The 13,201-nt window shown below is 61.4% G+C and overlaps 1 protein-coding gene across 4 annotated transcripts in view; it reads right to left on the minus strand.

The window, feature by feature from the left end:
- The window catches only part of NFATC1 (nuclear factor of activated T cells 1), an 88,695-nt gene that overhangs the window by 26,268 nt on the left and 49,226 nt on the right, over positions 1-13,201 (minus strand). For 2 of the 4 annotated variants that reach the window (XM_086372089.1, XM_086372088.1), the window contains exons 8-9: positions 11,442-11,574; positions 753-1,111 (exon numbers count right to left, since the gene is read on the minus strand). In XM_086372089.1, coding sequence (XP_086228215.1) covers positions 753-1,111; positions 11,442-11,574 — 492 coding nt within the window. Of the gene's footprint in view, positions 1-445; positions 1,112-11,441; positions 11,575-13,201 lie in introns of all 4 variants that reach the window. The other 2 variants (XM_086372087.1, XM_086372086.1) reach the window with 1 other exon arrangement.

Consider the following 13,201-nt stretch of genomic DNA (forward strand, 5'->3'; position numbering starts at 1 on the left):
CTGGACGCGACAGCCAACACGCACAGAACACATGGCTTCACAAGCTAAACAGAGCGAAAGCCACTCACTTTTAGCTATTTGACCACTTAATGATGGTTCACATAACTAGAGAGGCACTTCAGACGCTAAGCAACAAGCTGGGCCCACAGCCGAGTCCAAGGAGGCCTCTTGTCCTCACGGGACATCTCAGCTGGTAGAGGCCGTGTTCCAGGGACCGTGGTCACCACACCTGGCATTGCCACAGGGACCACGTGCCCCCAGGATGCACAGAACAGGCACCCTCTGGGCGGGGATGGCGTCCCCCACTGGCCGGCGGTGGCACTGCTGACCGCCGGTACTTCCTGGTGTGACACATGCCAGGCACACTCCCGGGGCGGTGGGCACGCTCCAGGCCGGGGCCCCTCGGCCCAGGGCTGGGCGCGCGCCTGCTGTGGCGGGCACTTACCGTCATCCAGGTCGAGCGGGTCCAGCTCCTGAGGCTCTCGCTTGACCGTTACGGGAATGGGGGCCAGACTACGATTACTGTCCTCACGCACCTCGGGCGGCGGCGGGGGCCGGGCGGCGGCGGGCTCGCTGCTCGGAACCTCAGGTGGCTGGTGCTGCTGGTGGCCCGTCCCGCAGGGGTGCGCTGGGCCACAGGGCTGCAGGCGGGTCAGCTCTCGGGTCCCAGGCGGCAGCGGAGAGGAGGGGCTGTGGGGACAGAGCGCTGGCCGGCGCCCCGGGGAGCAGCTACCGCTTGACGTCGGACTCACCTGTGGCTGCAGCAGAGTGGGGGGCGGTGGCTGGGGGGGCCCGGGAGGCACACCCGAGGGTCTCGGCGCCTCCTGGCTGGCGAGGACCCCACCGACTGGCCGCGGAAGTCCGAGGGGGCTGTGGCCCGGGCCGGCCATGGCCGAGCCGTAAGGGGCGCAGGAAAGGTCGTGGAGCTCAGGGCTGGCACTGCCCTGTGGACGGGGTGGGAAGCCAGGCATGAGGCAGGCTCCCGGGTCGGGCGGCAGGGCGAGCGGCTGGCCGTAGCAAGGCTTGGGGAGCGGGCTCAGGCCCTGGCTCATTGGTCCACAGGTGAGGGCAGGCTCGTAATCATCGCTGGGCTCCGTTTTTATGATTGGAACTGCGAGGAGGAAAAAAAAAAATTAAATAAACATGAGCTGCAGATGGGAGCACCGGGGCGGGCTTGTGGCTAGGATACCCTCTGAAAACAAACAGCGCTTTGACTGAGTCCCTGTGTGTCTCCTGCCTGGTTCTCCCACCCAATTAAAACGAGGGCGTGAGTCATCGGTTCGGGAGAGCTGCAGCTGGTTCTCAGGCCGAGAGCACTGTTTTCCTTGGACTCTCCTGCGGCACTAATGTGCTATAAAAACCCATCTGCGAGCTGTAGCAGAAGCCTGGACCCAAGGGCCCGTGGATTTGTAGCAATCAAAGCGAAAATTTTAACTTGGATGTACTACTGCGTTTCTGCTGCTACCGACATACTGATAAATGTCTGACATGGGGTGAACTGGAGCAAAGAGTAAGATGGCACTTAGAGATCAATAAAAATCCAATAGAAAAGGCGAGTGTCCACTTGCTACAGGAGAGAAGCCTTCAGCCGCTAGACAAGGAAACGCTTTTATACCAGCAAGAATGCCAGCCCTCCTTCCTGCGCACAGGTTCGTTCCCAGGGGAAAATGCACGACTACGGCCACAGGGTCCTGCGCAGTGCCTCTGGGTACTCCCAGCGTGCTGAAAGCCAGGCTGGAAAGTGGCACCACGGGCGCTGGATTGTCCCTTCCCTCCCTCCAGGCTGTGGGCCTGACCAGGCCCCGAGGGCGCTGAGCCCCGTGTCCTGGGGTCTGCGGTGGGCTGGGCTCCACCACGGCCACCCTGCCTGGCGGCTCACTTCCTGTGTCTCATTTCTCCTTGGTTGCTGCCTATTACGCACACGCTCACAAGAGACACCCTGATGGTCGCGTTCCCTGGAGAGCGATTGGTGAGAGCACAGTTGATTTCACAACAGACGCCCAGCGCTGCAGTGCGCAGACGGAGAAAGGACAATGAGCTGTCACCAGATCCTCCTGATCACGTCTTCGCCTCTTCGTGTGTGTGGGGCTGGCCTCCTGGAGTTGGGGTGGGCGGCGTGGAGGGAACGCCCCTCGCCATCCCAGCCCGCGGGCCTCCGCGCACCCAGCCTCCGCCTTAAGTAAATAAAGCTCCTCTCAGACGCAGCTTTGCTGGAACACAGTCTCGAGCCAGTGCGGGTGCACATCTGTTCTCTGTTATGGCTGGTGCCTGCAACCCACAGCAGCCTGGAGGACCAGGACCGGCTTTCCCAAAGCCCGTCCACAAGGCGCCTGGGCAGCGCCGTGGCCGCGTAGCTGGGACCTGGGGACACTGATGTGAGAGCACGCGGCCCCGCTCAGCGTCACCAGGTCCCGGCTTGCACCCGGGATGCCTAGCGGAGTCGTTCCCTTTGGTCTTGCCCTCCCTGTGCCCCCTCCGCAGCCCTGTTCCCGTTCTTCCTGCCTGTGCGGGCAGAGAGGCACCGGGTCCCCAGGCAGTGCGGCAGCTGGAAGGCTGGGGAGAAGCACAGCGGGTGATGGCCACCATGTGGGTCCTGCGGGCAGAGCCAGGGTCATCACTCCCGTCCCCAAAGTCAGGTCGGGTGGACAGCTGGGGCGTCCCTGGCATCCTTGGACAGGACGTGTCCAGCATGGCAGGTGTGGGCACGGCAGGCATCCTCACTCCCAGCGCTGGTCGGTCTCCATCAGCCAGGCTGACTCCCGCAGCCCTGGCCTGCCTGGTGCCCACGCATCACTTGCGGTCCTTTGCTGGGCGAGAGACTTCTCTCTCGAGCACATAGCTGCCAGGGCTTTGTGTGAGGGGCTCCAGATACCACTGGGCAGGATTCAGGGACGCCTCACAGGCTGCTGGCGGACACGAAGAAAGGCCAGCTGACCCAGGTTGATTGCACGTCGTGAAACACCCGCAGGTCCTGGTTCCCGCAGCAGCCCTGTGGGTCTCCCATGGGTATATGTCTCCCACGGTTCCATGGGTGCGGGTTTCCTGTGATTCTAAGTTCCCCTTCGTGCGCGTCTCCCACAGCCCCGTGGGTGCAAGTTTCCTGTAACTCTGTGTCCCCTTTCGTGAGGGTCTTCTGTGGCCCACTGGGTGCGGATTTCCCGTGACTCCGTGTCCCCCTTCCTGCAGGTCTCCCACGGCCCTGTGGGTGTGGGTATCCTGAGACTCTGTGTTCCCCTTCTTTCGGGTCTCATGCAGCCCTGTGGGTGCGGGTTTCCCGAGAACTTCCTGTCCCCCGTCTTGCGGGTCTCCAGTGGCCTGTGGGTGCGGTTCTCCCGTGACTCTGTGTCCCCCTTCTTGTGGGTCTCCTGCGGCACTGTGGGTGCAGGTCTCCCATGACTCCATGTCCCCCTTCCTGCGGGTCTCCCATGGCCCCGTGGGTGTGTGCAAGACCCGCCCCTCCAGCGTGGGTGTGCTACTTCCCCACACGGATGCCACAGGATGCAGAGACCGCAGGCCCCAGGGGAGGGCACACGCTGGGCCCAGGGCTGTTCCGAGTCCAGACTGGGTCCCCAAGGTTCGGTGTGCCTGTGGGCCCCACGTCCGAGGGCGTGTGCAGAACCACTTTCAGATGCGACCCCTCCCCTCCAATCTGCACACCCGTGGTCAGCAGCGGCCACAGCCTGGGGCTTCTGCAGTAAGCACCGTCCCCTCAGCCTGGGGCCCCACGTGGAAGCCGCTTCAGGAGACGCCTCGACTGGGTCCGAGCCCCACGTGCCTCCTGATTGGGGCTCCAGCCCTGAGTCCCACATCCCAGTGAGGCGGTGGGGAGAGGGGGCCGGGGGCCTTGACGGAGACACCAGTCCCACGGGTCACAGACCCCGCGATGCGCCTGCCTGCTGCCCGCCGAGAAGCCCAGTGTGAGGCGGCTCCCGTGCGGGCGAGGTGGCCTCTCCAGGAGCCGGCCGCCTGCCTGGACCGTGCTGCGGAGCAGGGCAGGCTTCCAGCCAGGACCATAGGAAGCGGCAGGGGGCGCGCTGGGGCGGGGCCTTCCAACGGGGCAGCACTGGCGCCTGTCACCAGACAAGCCGGGCGGCTGCTTCTGCGCACGCGCGGCCCGGACGACGCCGGTTACGCTCTGCGTCGGCACCGACGTGCAGGGCCCAGGGCCTCAGAGCGGCAGGTCCGGCAGGTTAAGCCAATGCCCTCGGGGCTCCTCTCCCATGCCGCGTTCTCAGCCTGGTGCCAGGGCAGGCTCACCTCCTTCTTCAGGTGCCCCTCCAGCGCTTTAACCAGCCCCCTGCCCACCTCACCTGCTCTGGCGGAGCTGTGGGGAAATGCCGGGGCTGGTTTGCCTGCTGCACGGCGGCAGCCGCACCACCGGGGCTGGCGGAGGGCGGGAGCAGGAGGGCGTCTGTGTGGCCGTGGGCACTGGCGTCAGGTCGTGAGCCCATGCGGACCCCGAGTCCCCACCACAGAGGGTGGACGTGACCCAGGTTGCGTCCCCCCACCCGTAGCCCCCGGGTCCCCACGGGCGCACAGCTCCGGTTCCTCGGTGACCCGGCCGAGCGGGGCCTTCTCGCTCAGACGTCTTCCTGTGTGCATCCCGCGCTCGCCCCCACCCTGAAGCCCCAGCACAAGGCCATCTCGACGGCTCCCTTTGGGAAGAAACTCGTGCTCTTAAGGAGATGACCCCCCTCCCCCCGCCCACCCTGGGGGCTTCACACGGTGCCCGGACGGTGACTGAGAGAGACTCCAGCGAGACAGCCCCGCCGGGGGCACTTCCAGGCAGCGTGCGGCAGACGCGGGGTCCTGGCACACCTGCCCGCTCTCTTCACGACACCTGGCACGGTATGCAGACGGAGACGACTGGACAAGAAACAGTGACAGACACCGAGAAGAGGCACTCTTCTGATGGACGGACGGATGGACGGACATGGCCACACCCGGGTCGAGGGCCAGCGTCCACACCGCACGTGTGTGGGTGGACTTGGGCCCCGGAAGCACCTGCCGGCTGCGTGGCCTCCGGGCTGACCCCACGGCCCCCAGTCAGGTGACGTCCAGCTAGGAGGGGACTGAGGGCCCAACAAGCACGGTTTCCACTGGCGCAGGAGGAGCCAGGGTTGGGCTGACCCCACAGCCCAAGGGGCTGCTGCCAATGGACCTGCCCCACACGGATGCTGGGCAGCGAAACCCCGAGCCCGGTGACAGCGTCTGGAGGCGGACAGCAGGGAGGAGGCGGGTCAGCGAGGGGAGGGGGCCGACGCCGCGGGGCCGTGGTCCAGAGAGAGGGTCTCACTGTCCATTGACATGGGGAATGCAGGACACAGAGGACATGGGGACATGGGACACAGGGTGAGGGGGACACAGGACATGGGGGGACACAGTGAGGGGACATGGGACACAGGGAGGGGGACCCGGGACACAGGGAGAGGGGGACACGGGACATGGGACACAGGGAGGGGGACACACGGGGGGATATGGGGGGCACAGCAAAGGGGACACAGTGTGGGGGGGCGTCTGTGAGCCAGGTGGGCCAGGCCCCCCTCCCCGACCTGGCACCCCCAGCACCTGAGCTGACTGCAGCCTCCCCAGGCGGGCAGGGACCTCTGTGGGAGATACCACCCTGGCGCCTGGAGCGCCACCTGAGGACAGCAGGAGCGTGAGCCCGCCCGGCCCCGCCCGCACGGGAGAGGCTGTCCTCCCGGAGAGCAAAGCCCAAACTGCCTTCTGTTTGTTACGTGACATTCGAGCTGTGAACACAGACACCCGCAACAGAACTTCAGGGCATGGTTTCTGAGGCAGGAATCGTGGGCATGGAGCTGCCTGAGCTGCCAGCCCCAGTGAGAGGACACCTCTGTGCGTGTCCTGGGCAGAAGGGAGCCGTGGGGATGGGCGGCTGGACCAGAGGATGAGGGGACTCGAGCGCACGACGGCAAGAGTGACGTCTCCTCCTCTGCGGACAAGCTCTGGCCTCCCCAAGCATTTGCATCAGGTCCTGGGTCTCAGAGGACAAGCTCCCGGCTTGGGGCGGGAACCTCACAACCGCGACAGGCGCTGAGACCTCAGGTCTGTGCTGGCGGGAGCTCCGGTCTAGCCTGATGGGGGTGCTGCCCGGCAGCTCTGCAGGAGCATCGAGGGGACCCCAAGAGACAGAGCAACTGCAGGCTCGGGCACGCTGAGATGGACCAGCTTCACGGCTCTAAGGCAGACATGTGGGGTGTGAGCTGGCGAGGCGGCCTGGCCATCCGTGGCGATGGCACCGCTGGGTCGGCCCTGCCTGGGGATCTGACTCCTCTGATTAGGCTGATGATGGATGGCGGGCAGAACAGACAAAATGAACCAACGAGTGGGTCGCTTTTGGGTTTCACCCGGTGCTGCAAAAGCTGCGTCAGAAGGACCGTGCCTCACCCTCTTGCGTTTGGTCCAGGCAGCTGCGCGTCCGGGGCTGTGACTCACTGGGGGCCCTGGGGTGACCTCTGTGTGAGCGCCTCGTGGGGATCTGGAGTCGCCAAGTCGCTCTGCGAGGTTGTGCCTGGGGGCCCGGCCTCATGCCTGACTCAGACCGCCTCGAGTTTCGGTGGCCGGTGGCCCTCAGTGTCCACCCTCCACCCTCCTCAATCCACAGTGTGTGACGGTCTCTGCAGGGGATGCCTGGTGTGGCTGTGCTGGGCTCTGGGCCCAGACCCCCACAGAAAGGGCGCCCACGTTCTTTCCCACCAGTTCAGGCCCCTGATTCACTCACCCCCATCGTTCCTCTCTTCCAAGCTCAGACCCCTCCCTGCAAAGTCGAGGCCGGGCAGCAGCCTGAAGCAGTCGCTGGTCAAGACAGCCAACGGTACTGACCCCATGGAGGCCTTTAGAGGTGAACAGTCTCCAGTCCCCCCCGAATGCCTGGGCTCTCCACCACCAGCTCCAGACAGCAAGGCCAGCGGCACGCAGGCCAGACCCACAGCAAGGAGCTGAGGCCCACAGCAAAGAGTGTCCAAGCCCCCTCCCCCAACTCGTCCCTCTGGGGCCAGCAGCAGGGCCCTGGACACACGGGCAACCAGCTCCCAGCTCCCGTGTGGCAAGTTTAATGTGGAAAGAGCTAGAAACACAGATCCGTCGTCCCTGGCTGGAGCTGTGAGAGAACCAATAAAGCTGGGGTTTAATAACAGCAGGAGAAACCTAGCCAAGTGCCCGCACGAGCCCCCACCCTGCCTGGCCCCCCAGCCACACGGCTGAGCTGACTTGCAAGGTTCCAGGACACCCAGGGACACTGGCCAGGCCACCAACCACAGTGGCTCTCTCCCCACCGCCCTCCCGCCTGCACCCGGCCCCACTCGGTCTTCAGGCGGAAGTTTAGGGGCTGTAGGCCCAGGACGGACACCCCAGCCCTCCGCCCACGTTGGGGGAATGCTGTAGCACCTGCCTGGCCAGGGGGCCGACCGGTCCTCTGAGACGAGGCGAGGCCAGACGGGCCCTGGTGTGGACAGAGGTCCATCTGCAACCCTCTCCTCGGCCCCCTGTTCCCACCAGGAGACGAGATGAGAAAGCTCAGCCTGGGGCCCTCAGGGAGAAGGACGGGGACAGACTGAAGCCCCAGCTTCAGTGAGCTCTGGACATGGCTGCTCCAAGCAAGTGACTCAGGCTGTGCACACACACATGCACGCATACACACACGTGTCTCAGATCAGAGGCACGGCTCCCTGCGGTCAAGGCCACAAAGACGCAGCTGTGATACAGCGGGGGGAGGGGGCGTAGGGGCCCACTGGGATCTGTGACCTGAGGGGATGCTGAAGAGTGGGCACCCGCGAGGCCTGGCTTAGAGGAGTGATCAGAGGGCGGCCTGGGGGCGGCCCCCGAAGCTCACTGCCGGGTGTGCACACTGGCTTCTGGGAGGTCAAGACTCGGGATGGAATGTCAGCGCCACGAACTCGGGGAAAGACGAGCCAGGAGCCCAGCAGAAAGGTCAGCCCAGAGCTGGCTGTGAGGCAAGGTCGCGGGGCTGACGGCCCAGGCGAGACAGCTGCCTGCCCGTGACTCCGGCCACCAGCCCTGGCCACCCTGCTGACCTGGACCCAGCAAGTGTGCGACCCTCGGCCTCAGGCTCTTGGAGATGGCTTCTCCATCGGCGGAGGCCACGTGGGCGCCTGAATGTCCCCAGGGCTTTCTCGCAATCCCGGCAAAACTCCTGGACCCTTGTGTCCTGAGCAAAAGGCAGGCAGGGGGCCAGGCGCCACGGCCGGCAGTCCAGGGAACAGCTAGAAACATCTCAGACCAGAGACAGGCTCTTCAGACCCCAGGCTCTGCTGGACTCTCAACTCAGTAGCACGCAGACTTCCCTCTGTGACCCTGAGGTCATTAGTTGGGCTTCTTCCCTGCGTGCGGGCTGCCTGACCCAGGGGCACCAGGCATTGCCAAGAACGCAAGCCCCAGGGACACAGCTAAAGTGGACACTGCCGTCCCCCAGACTTGGGAGCCGCCCCCCACAGGCAGGCTGCTTTGCATCTTTAACACAGCTGGTGCGTGGGAACTTAAGGACCGTCACTGCTCCCCAGAAGGTCTCAGTCCCACGACAGGACCAGGGCCTTCAGCTCAGTTACCCCAGAGACTGCACGCTTCCTTTCAGAAGACTGCGAGTTAAACCCAGACGGTGACCAACCAGACACGGAGGGAACACCCCGGCCGCACGCGCTGTGTCTGCAGCACAAGCGCCTGGATAGACGTCTGCTCTGCTCTGCCCTCGGCCTTCGCCCAGAGACACTGCACAGAGCCCGACTCTGCCTGCTCGGCTCGCCCTGGGTGTCCCATCGCAGCTGGAGACTTCTCCCCACAAGGGAAAGAAAATGAAAGTGAAAGTCACTCAGCCGTGTGCGACTCTTTGCAACCCCATGGACTGTAGCCCTCCAGGCCAGAATACTGGAGTGGTTGCCATGCCCTCCTCCAGGGTTCTTTCTGACTCAGGGATTGAACCCAGGTCTCCAGCATTGCAGGTGGATTCTTTACCGTCTGAGCCACCAGGGAAGGGACCCAAACTGCCTGGGCCCCATGTAGGCCAGCAGCCAGGACTCCCTTCCAGGCTGAACAGCTGATGCTAACGTGATGTGGCGGACGGCCGGGGACAGGGGGCTGCGGTGGGTTTCCCTGTGGTCGAGGCTTCCGGGGGTGAGGGCAGGGTTGAGACACAATGTGGGGAGGGGGTGGGGATGTGGGGATTTGCCCGCCTGCACCCCCCCAGCACCACCACTGTTGTGAAGACTCAGCCTGAAGCTGAAGGAGGCAGTGACAGTGGGAAGAACACCAAACCCAAAACTGGAAACTTGAATTCTGTTTTTTCATTCATGCATTTATTTTTTTTTAAAGAAAAAAAAACACACATATAGGGATGGCCCCTGTGATTTGGTAAGAAGTCAGGGCTGCCTAGGGGCTGCTCATAGGGAACCTGCAGTACAGTGGAGTGTCTGTAATCACAGCCCCTTGGGGCATGGAGACCACTCAGGAAGGTGGGCAGGGCTGGGCTCCAGGGGCAGGTGGCATGGCCCCCTTGGCCTCTGGGGATGAAGCAAATGTCCAGGAGAGATGTGAAGGGAGACCAGGCCACACGGCCATGCTCTGGACAGACAGACAGATGGACAGAGGATTTACGGGTGGAGCAGGGTCACCAGCTGAAAGGGGCATTCCAGGCAGACATAGAGTGTGGAGTCGGGGCAGGTCACTGCTGGTGGCGGGGCCTGCAGGACTGAAGGACAGCTGCAGGGAAGGGGAGATGGGGGCCCCAAGACAGCCCCGCCCACGACCTCAGCAACGTCTCTTTGGGGGCCTCAGTACCCCCATCTGAAAGGCCCTGTGAACACTGGGGCATCTGTGTTAGTGGGAGTTGAACCTGGAGTGAAATGTAGGAAACGATGTTCAAACTAGTTTCTAAACTGCTTCAGACAGTGATTTTTTCTTTATAACATTCAATTTTTAGTCAACCATACTTGAATTTTAATTAGTACGTGATTGTTACATTTTCAAGACAACATGAGTATTTCTGCCACCAGGGCTGCAGTACTGTGTCCAACAGCAGGCAGGACTTGAGAGGTGCACCCAGTGGGCCACAGATGTGCAGACAGGCCCAGGGCAGGAGGGCGGAGGTTCTCCTCATGCATGGGCCCACGGCAGCACGTTCCTGCGGCTCTGTCCATGTGCACGCTCGTGACGCAGTGACTTTACAGCAAAACCACGTTATTCAAACCTGGAGAGCCTTGGCTACTGTTTTCCTGGAAAACAGTTAATTCTACTGTCTGATGGCCACAGGTTTTCCAGGGCTTTCTGTCACCTAGTCTATTGTGACACAGAGGGTTTCACGTTTAAGAGAAAACTGAAGCCTCCAAAAACATCTTCATAAGGACATAGCTGCTTTCGCAATTAGTTCTAAGTATGTGATTTCCCTCTTAGATAATAGGGATCTCTCAAGTATTCAGAACAAAAGCCACAGTATAACAGCTGCACTTATATCACACAACGGAATCAGGACTCGGTCCTCTCTGGACACAGACCTGCCTGCCTGGAGGAGGTGGTGGGGGCCAGGGCACCAGGCTGCAGGGCTGAGCTCTGCTGGGAAACAACTGCCTATGAGTTCAGGGGTGAAGCAACAACAGTGTTGCTCTCCTTAAGAAAATAGCCTGGAACATGGAACAGGTGCAAACAGGCCTTTTTAGAACGAGAAACCACCCTTCAAGTGTGTGAATGGACCATGTAAACAAGGTGTTTTTGCTCAAGCAAAGGGTGTTTGGTGAAACAGCATCACCGACTCAATGGACATGAACTTGAGCAAACTGCGGGCAACAGTGGAGAACAGGGAGGCCTGGAGTGCTGCAGTCCATGGGGTCGCAAAGATCGGACGCGACTGAGCGACGCAACAACAACAACGGGTGTTTGGGGGCGAGAGCCTCCCAGCCGAGGGGAGAGGCAATTTTCCAGCCGAGAGTTTTATGTGGGACGTCAGCTTGGGGACAGAACCATCATGTTAGTGAATGACCACACCAGTCACCAGCCTCAGGCCTCAGGTTTATTTCTCAAGCACCTGCAAAATCATGACAACTATTTGCATTTCCACCTTAAGCATCTCGAGAATTTAAATTCACGCCGAGGCCACCTCATCAGCTTCTGAGAACGAAACAGCTGCACCTTCTCACCCCCTTGGCGGTTTCACATTGGCAAGCAGCCTCCAAAGGGTCAGTAATCACCCCCAAATGCAGCCCCACCCCCACAGTAATGAAGGAAAGCACACCAAAAGCTCCACTTCTGTTTGGAAGGAACCGACGATGAGATCTTGCTAACCGGACATGACGGCCGGGCCCACAGTGCGACCACACGGTTTGAAGCGACTGAAACGTCAGGGTCCCTGATTTTCTTTTAGGAAAAGCACCCCGTGGGTTCGTTGGCAGCATTTACGGTTAGAAAGAGAGCGTTACCGTTGGCAGGCAAGTAGGTGAAGTGCTGGTACTGGCTCCGCTTCCTCTTCCCGTTGCAGACGTAGAAGTTGACCTGCACAGGGCTGGTTATCCTCTGGTTGCGGAAAGGCGGGATCTCCACCACCAGCGAGTTCTAGAGAGAAAGAGGTAGGTGAGGGTGGTGAACGACTCACAAGCCAGGGACACAACCACCCACACTCCCCTACCCCGCCGAGAGTGAGGCACGCAGGTTTCTCCCTGGAGAGGCCTGCCCGAGCGCCTGGGGCCCAGGGCTTCTGCATGGCCAGAGCCCAGGGGGGCTGAGGGGGGTGTGCGGGGAGGAGGCGGGGGCTTCATCTAAGATGACGCCGACTGAGTCAGGAGAGAAGTTCGTGAGCACAGGTGCCAAGAGGGGACCAGCCACTGGGCAGGACCCCACGCCTCTCTGTCCCCAAGCATGACCTGCAGGAAACTGATAGGCCCCCAGGCACCGACTTGCTGTGGACCCAGGAGCACCTGTCCAGCTAACTGGCAGCAGAGACCCAGGGCAAGTGCCCCCCTGGAGATGCTCTGTGCCAATGGCCCAAAGCCCGAGCCACGACCCCGACAATGGATGGGGATGGGAAGGTGGACAGGCAGGCACGATGGACCAGGGGTTTATGGAGGCTGTTGTTACCCTTCTAGGTTTTAAATGAAAGATCAGCAACATCTGCACCAAACTGCCCCCTTTTAAGTACAGATACACAGAGGAGTCACTGGGGCAGGGCCAGCGTGTGTTGTGGGGGAAGAAAGCAGGGAGGGTCTGCGTGCTCAGGTGTCCAGCCATCCACACGAGGGCCCAATCTCAGCACCAAAGAGAGGCCCTGATTTTGGGGGTGGGGTAGGGCAAGATTTCACATCCTAAAAGGTTTCTTCAATGATTTTTATCATACGATTTCAGTTAACAAGAGGAAAATGTATAAGAGAAATCCGTGGCATCACTTTTTTTTAAGAGTTGTTGTAGCCAATTAACAGCAAAATTGATTGGATCCAGTTAATAATGAAATCTTAAGAATGTTTAAACAGAAAAGTGAGAACTTCAGGGCAACTCTTCCTTTTACAGATGAAAACATGAGGCCCAGTCTGCTGCTAAGGGCAGCTGGTGGGGGGATAGGGGGCAGGACCAGGCCTGCAGCCTGCTCTGGGCTCCGTCTCCTGGGACCACATGTGTGCCAGAAAGTGCATTTCTGTTGTTTTAATAACTTCATCCCATTTGGAACAAGATGCAGTCAGTGGAGCAAAGGGTGGGTAACCCGGAAAGGGCATGTGTGCTCAGTCAGACCCCTGCCGGGGCTGCACCTCTGCCAAGTCTGTGCCCCAGCCCCGCAGCCCGTGTCTGGGAGCCTGGCTTGGGTCGGACAGGCCTGCACTTCAGCCTGGGCTCTGACATCTCCAAGTCTTCACTCCACCACTGGCACAGGGGAGAGGACGAGGAAGACGCTCCTCGGGGCAATGGTCTGAGGAGGGGACTGCAGGGAATGCTGGCACCGGCACACAGCTGGTGCTCAGTGGCAGCAGACATTGGAGTCAACAGCAGAAACGAGGACAAGAGACAGAAAGGCAGAGGGCTTGCTCAAGTTGAGACCAGAACCAGAGCTGGGACGCAGGAGTGGCTGCAGGGACGCACCGGGACATGCCCGGTGGGACAAGGAACTTGCAGCAGGTTCCACGTCGGGGGGCCAGGTGCTCTTCGTTCCAAGTGACTGGAGGACTGTGTTTAGATGTGGGCACAGACTGATATG

The sequence above is a fragment of the Bos grunniens genome, chromosome 24, assembly GCF_055505025.1.
Source record: "Bos grunniens cultivar Pamir isolate PY7600 chromosome 24, Bosgru_T2T1.0, whole genome shotgun sequence".
NCBI lineage: Eukaryota > Metazoa > Chordata > Mammalia > Artiodactyla > Bovidae > Bos > Bos grunniens.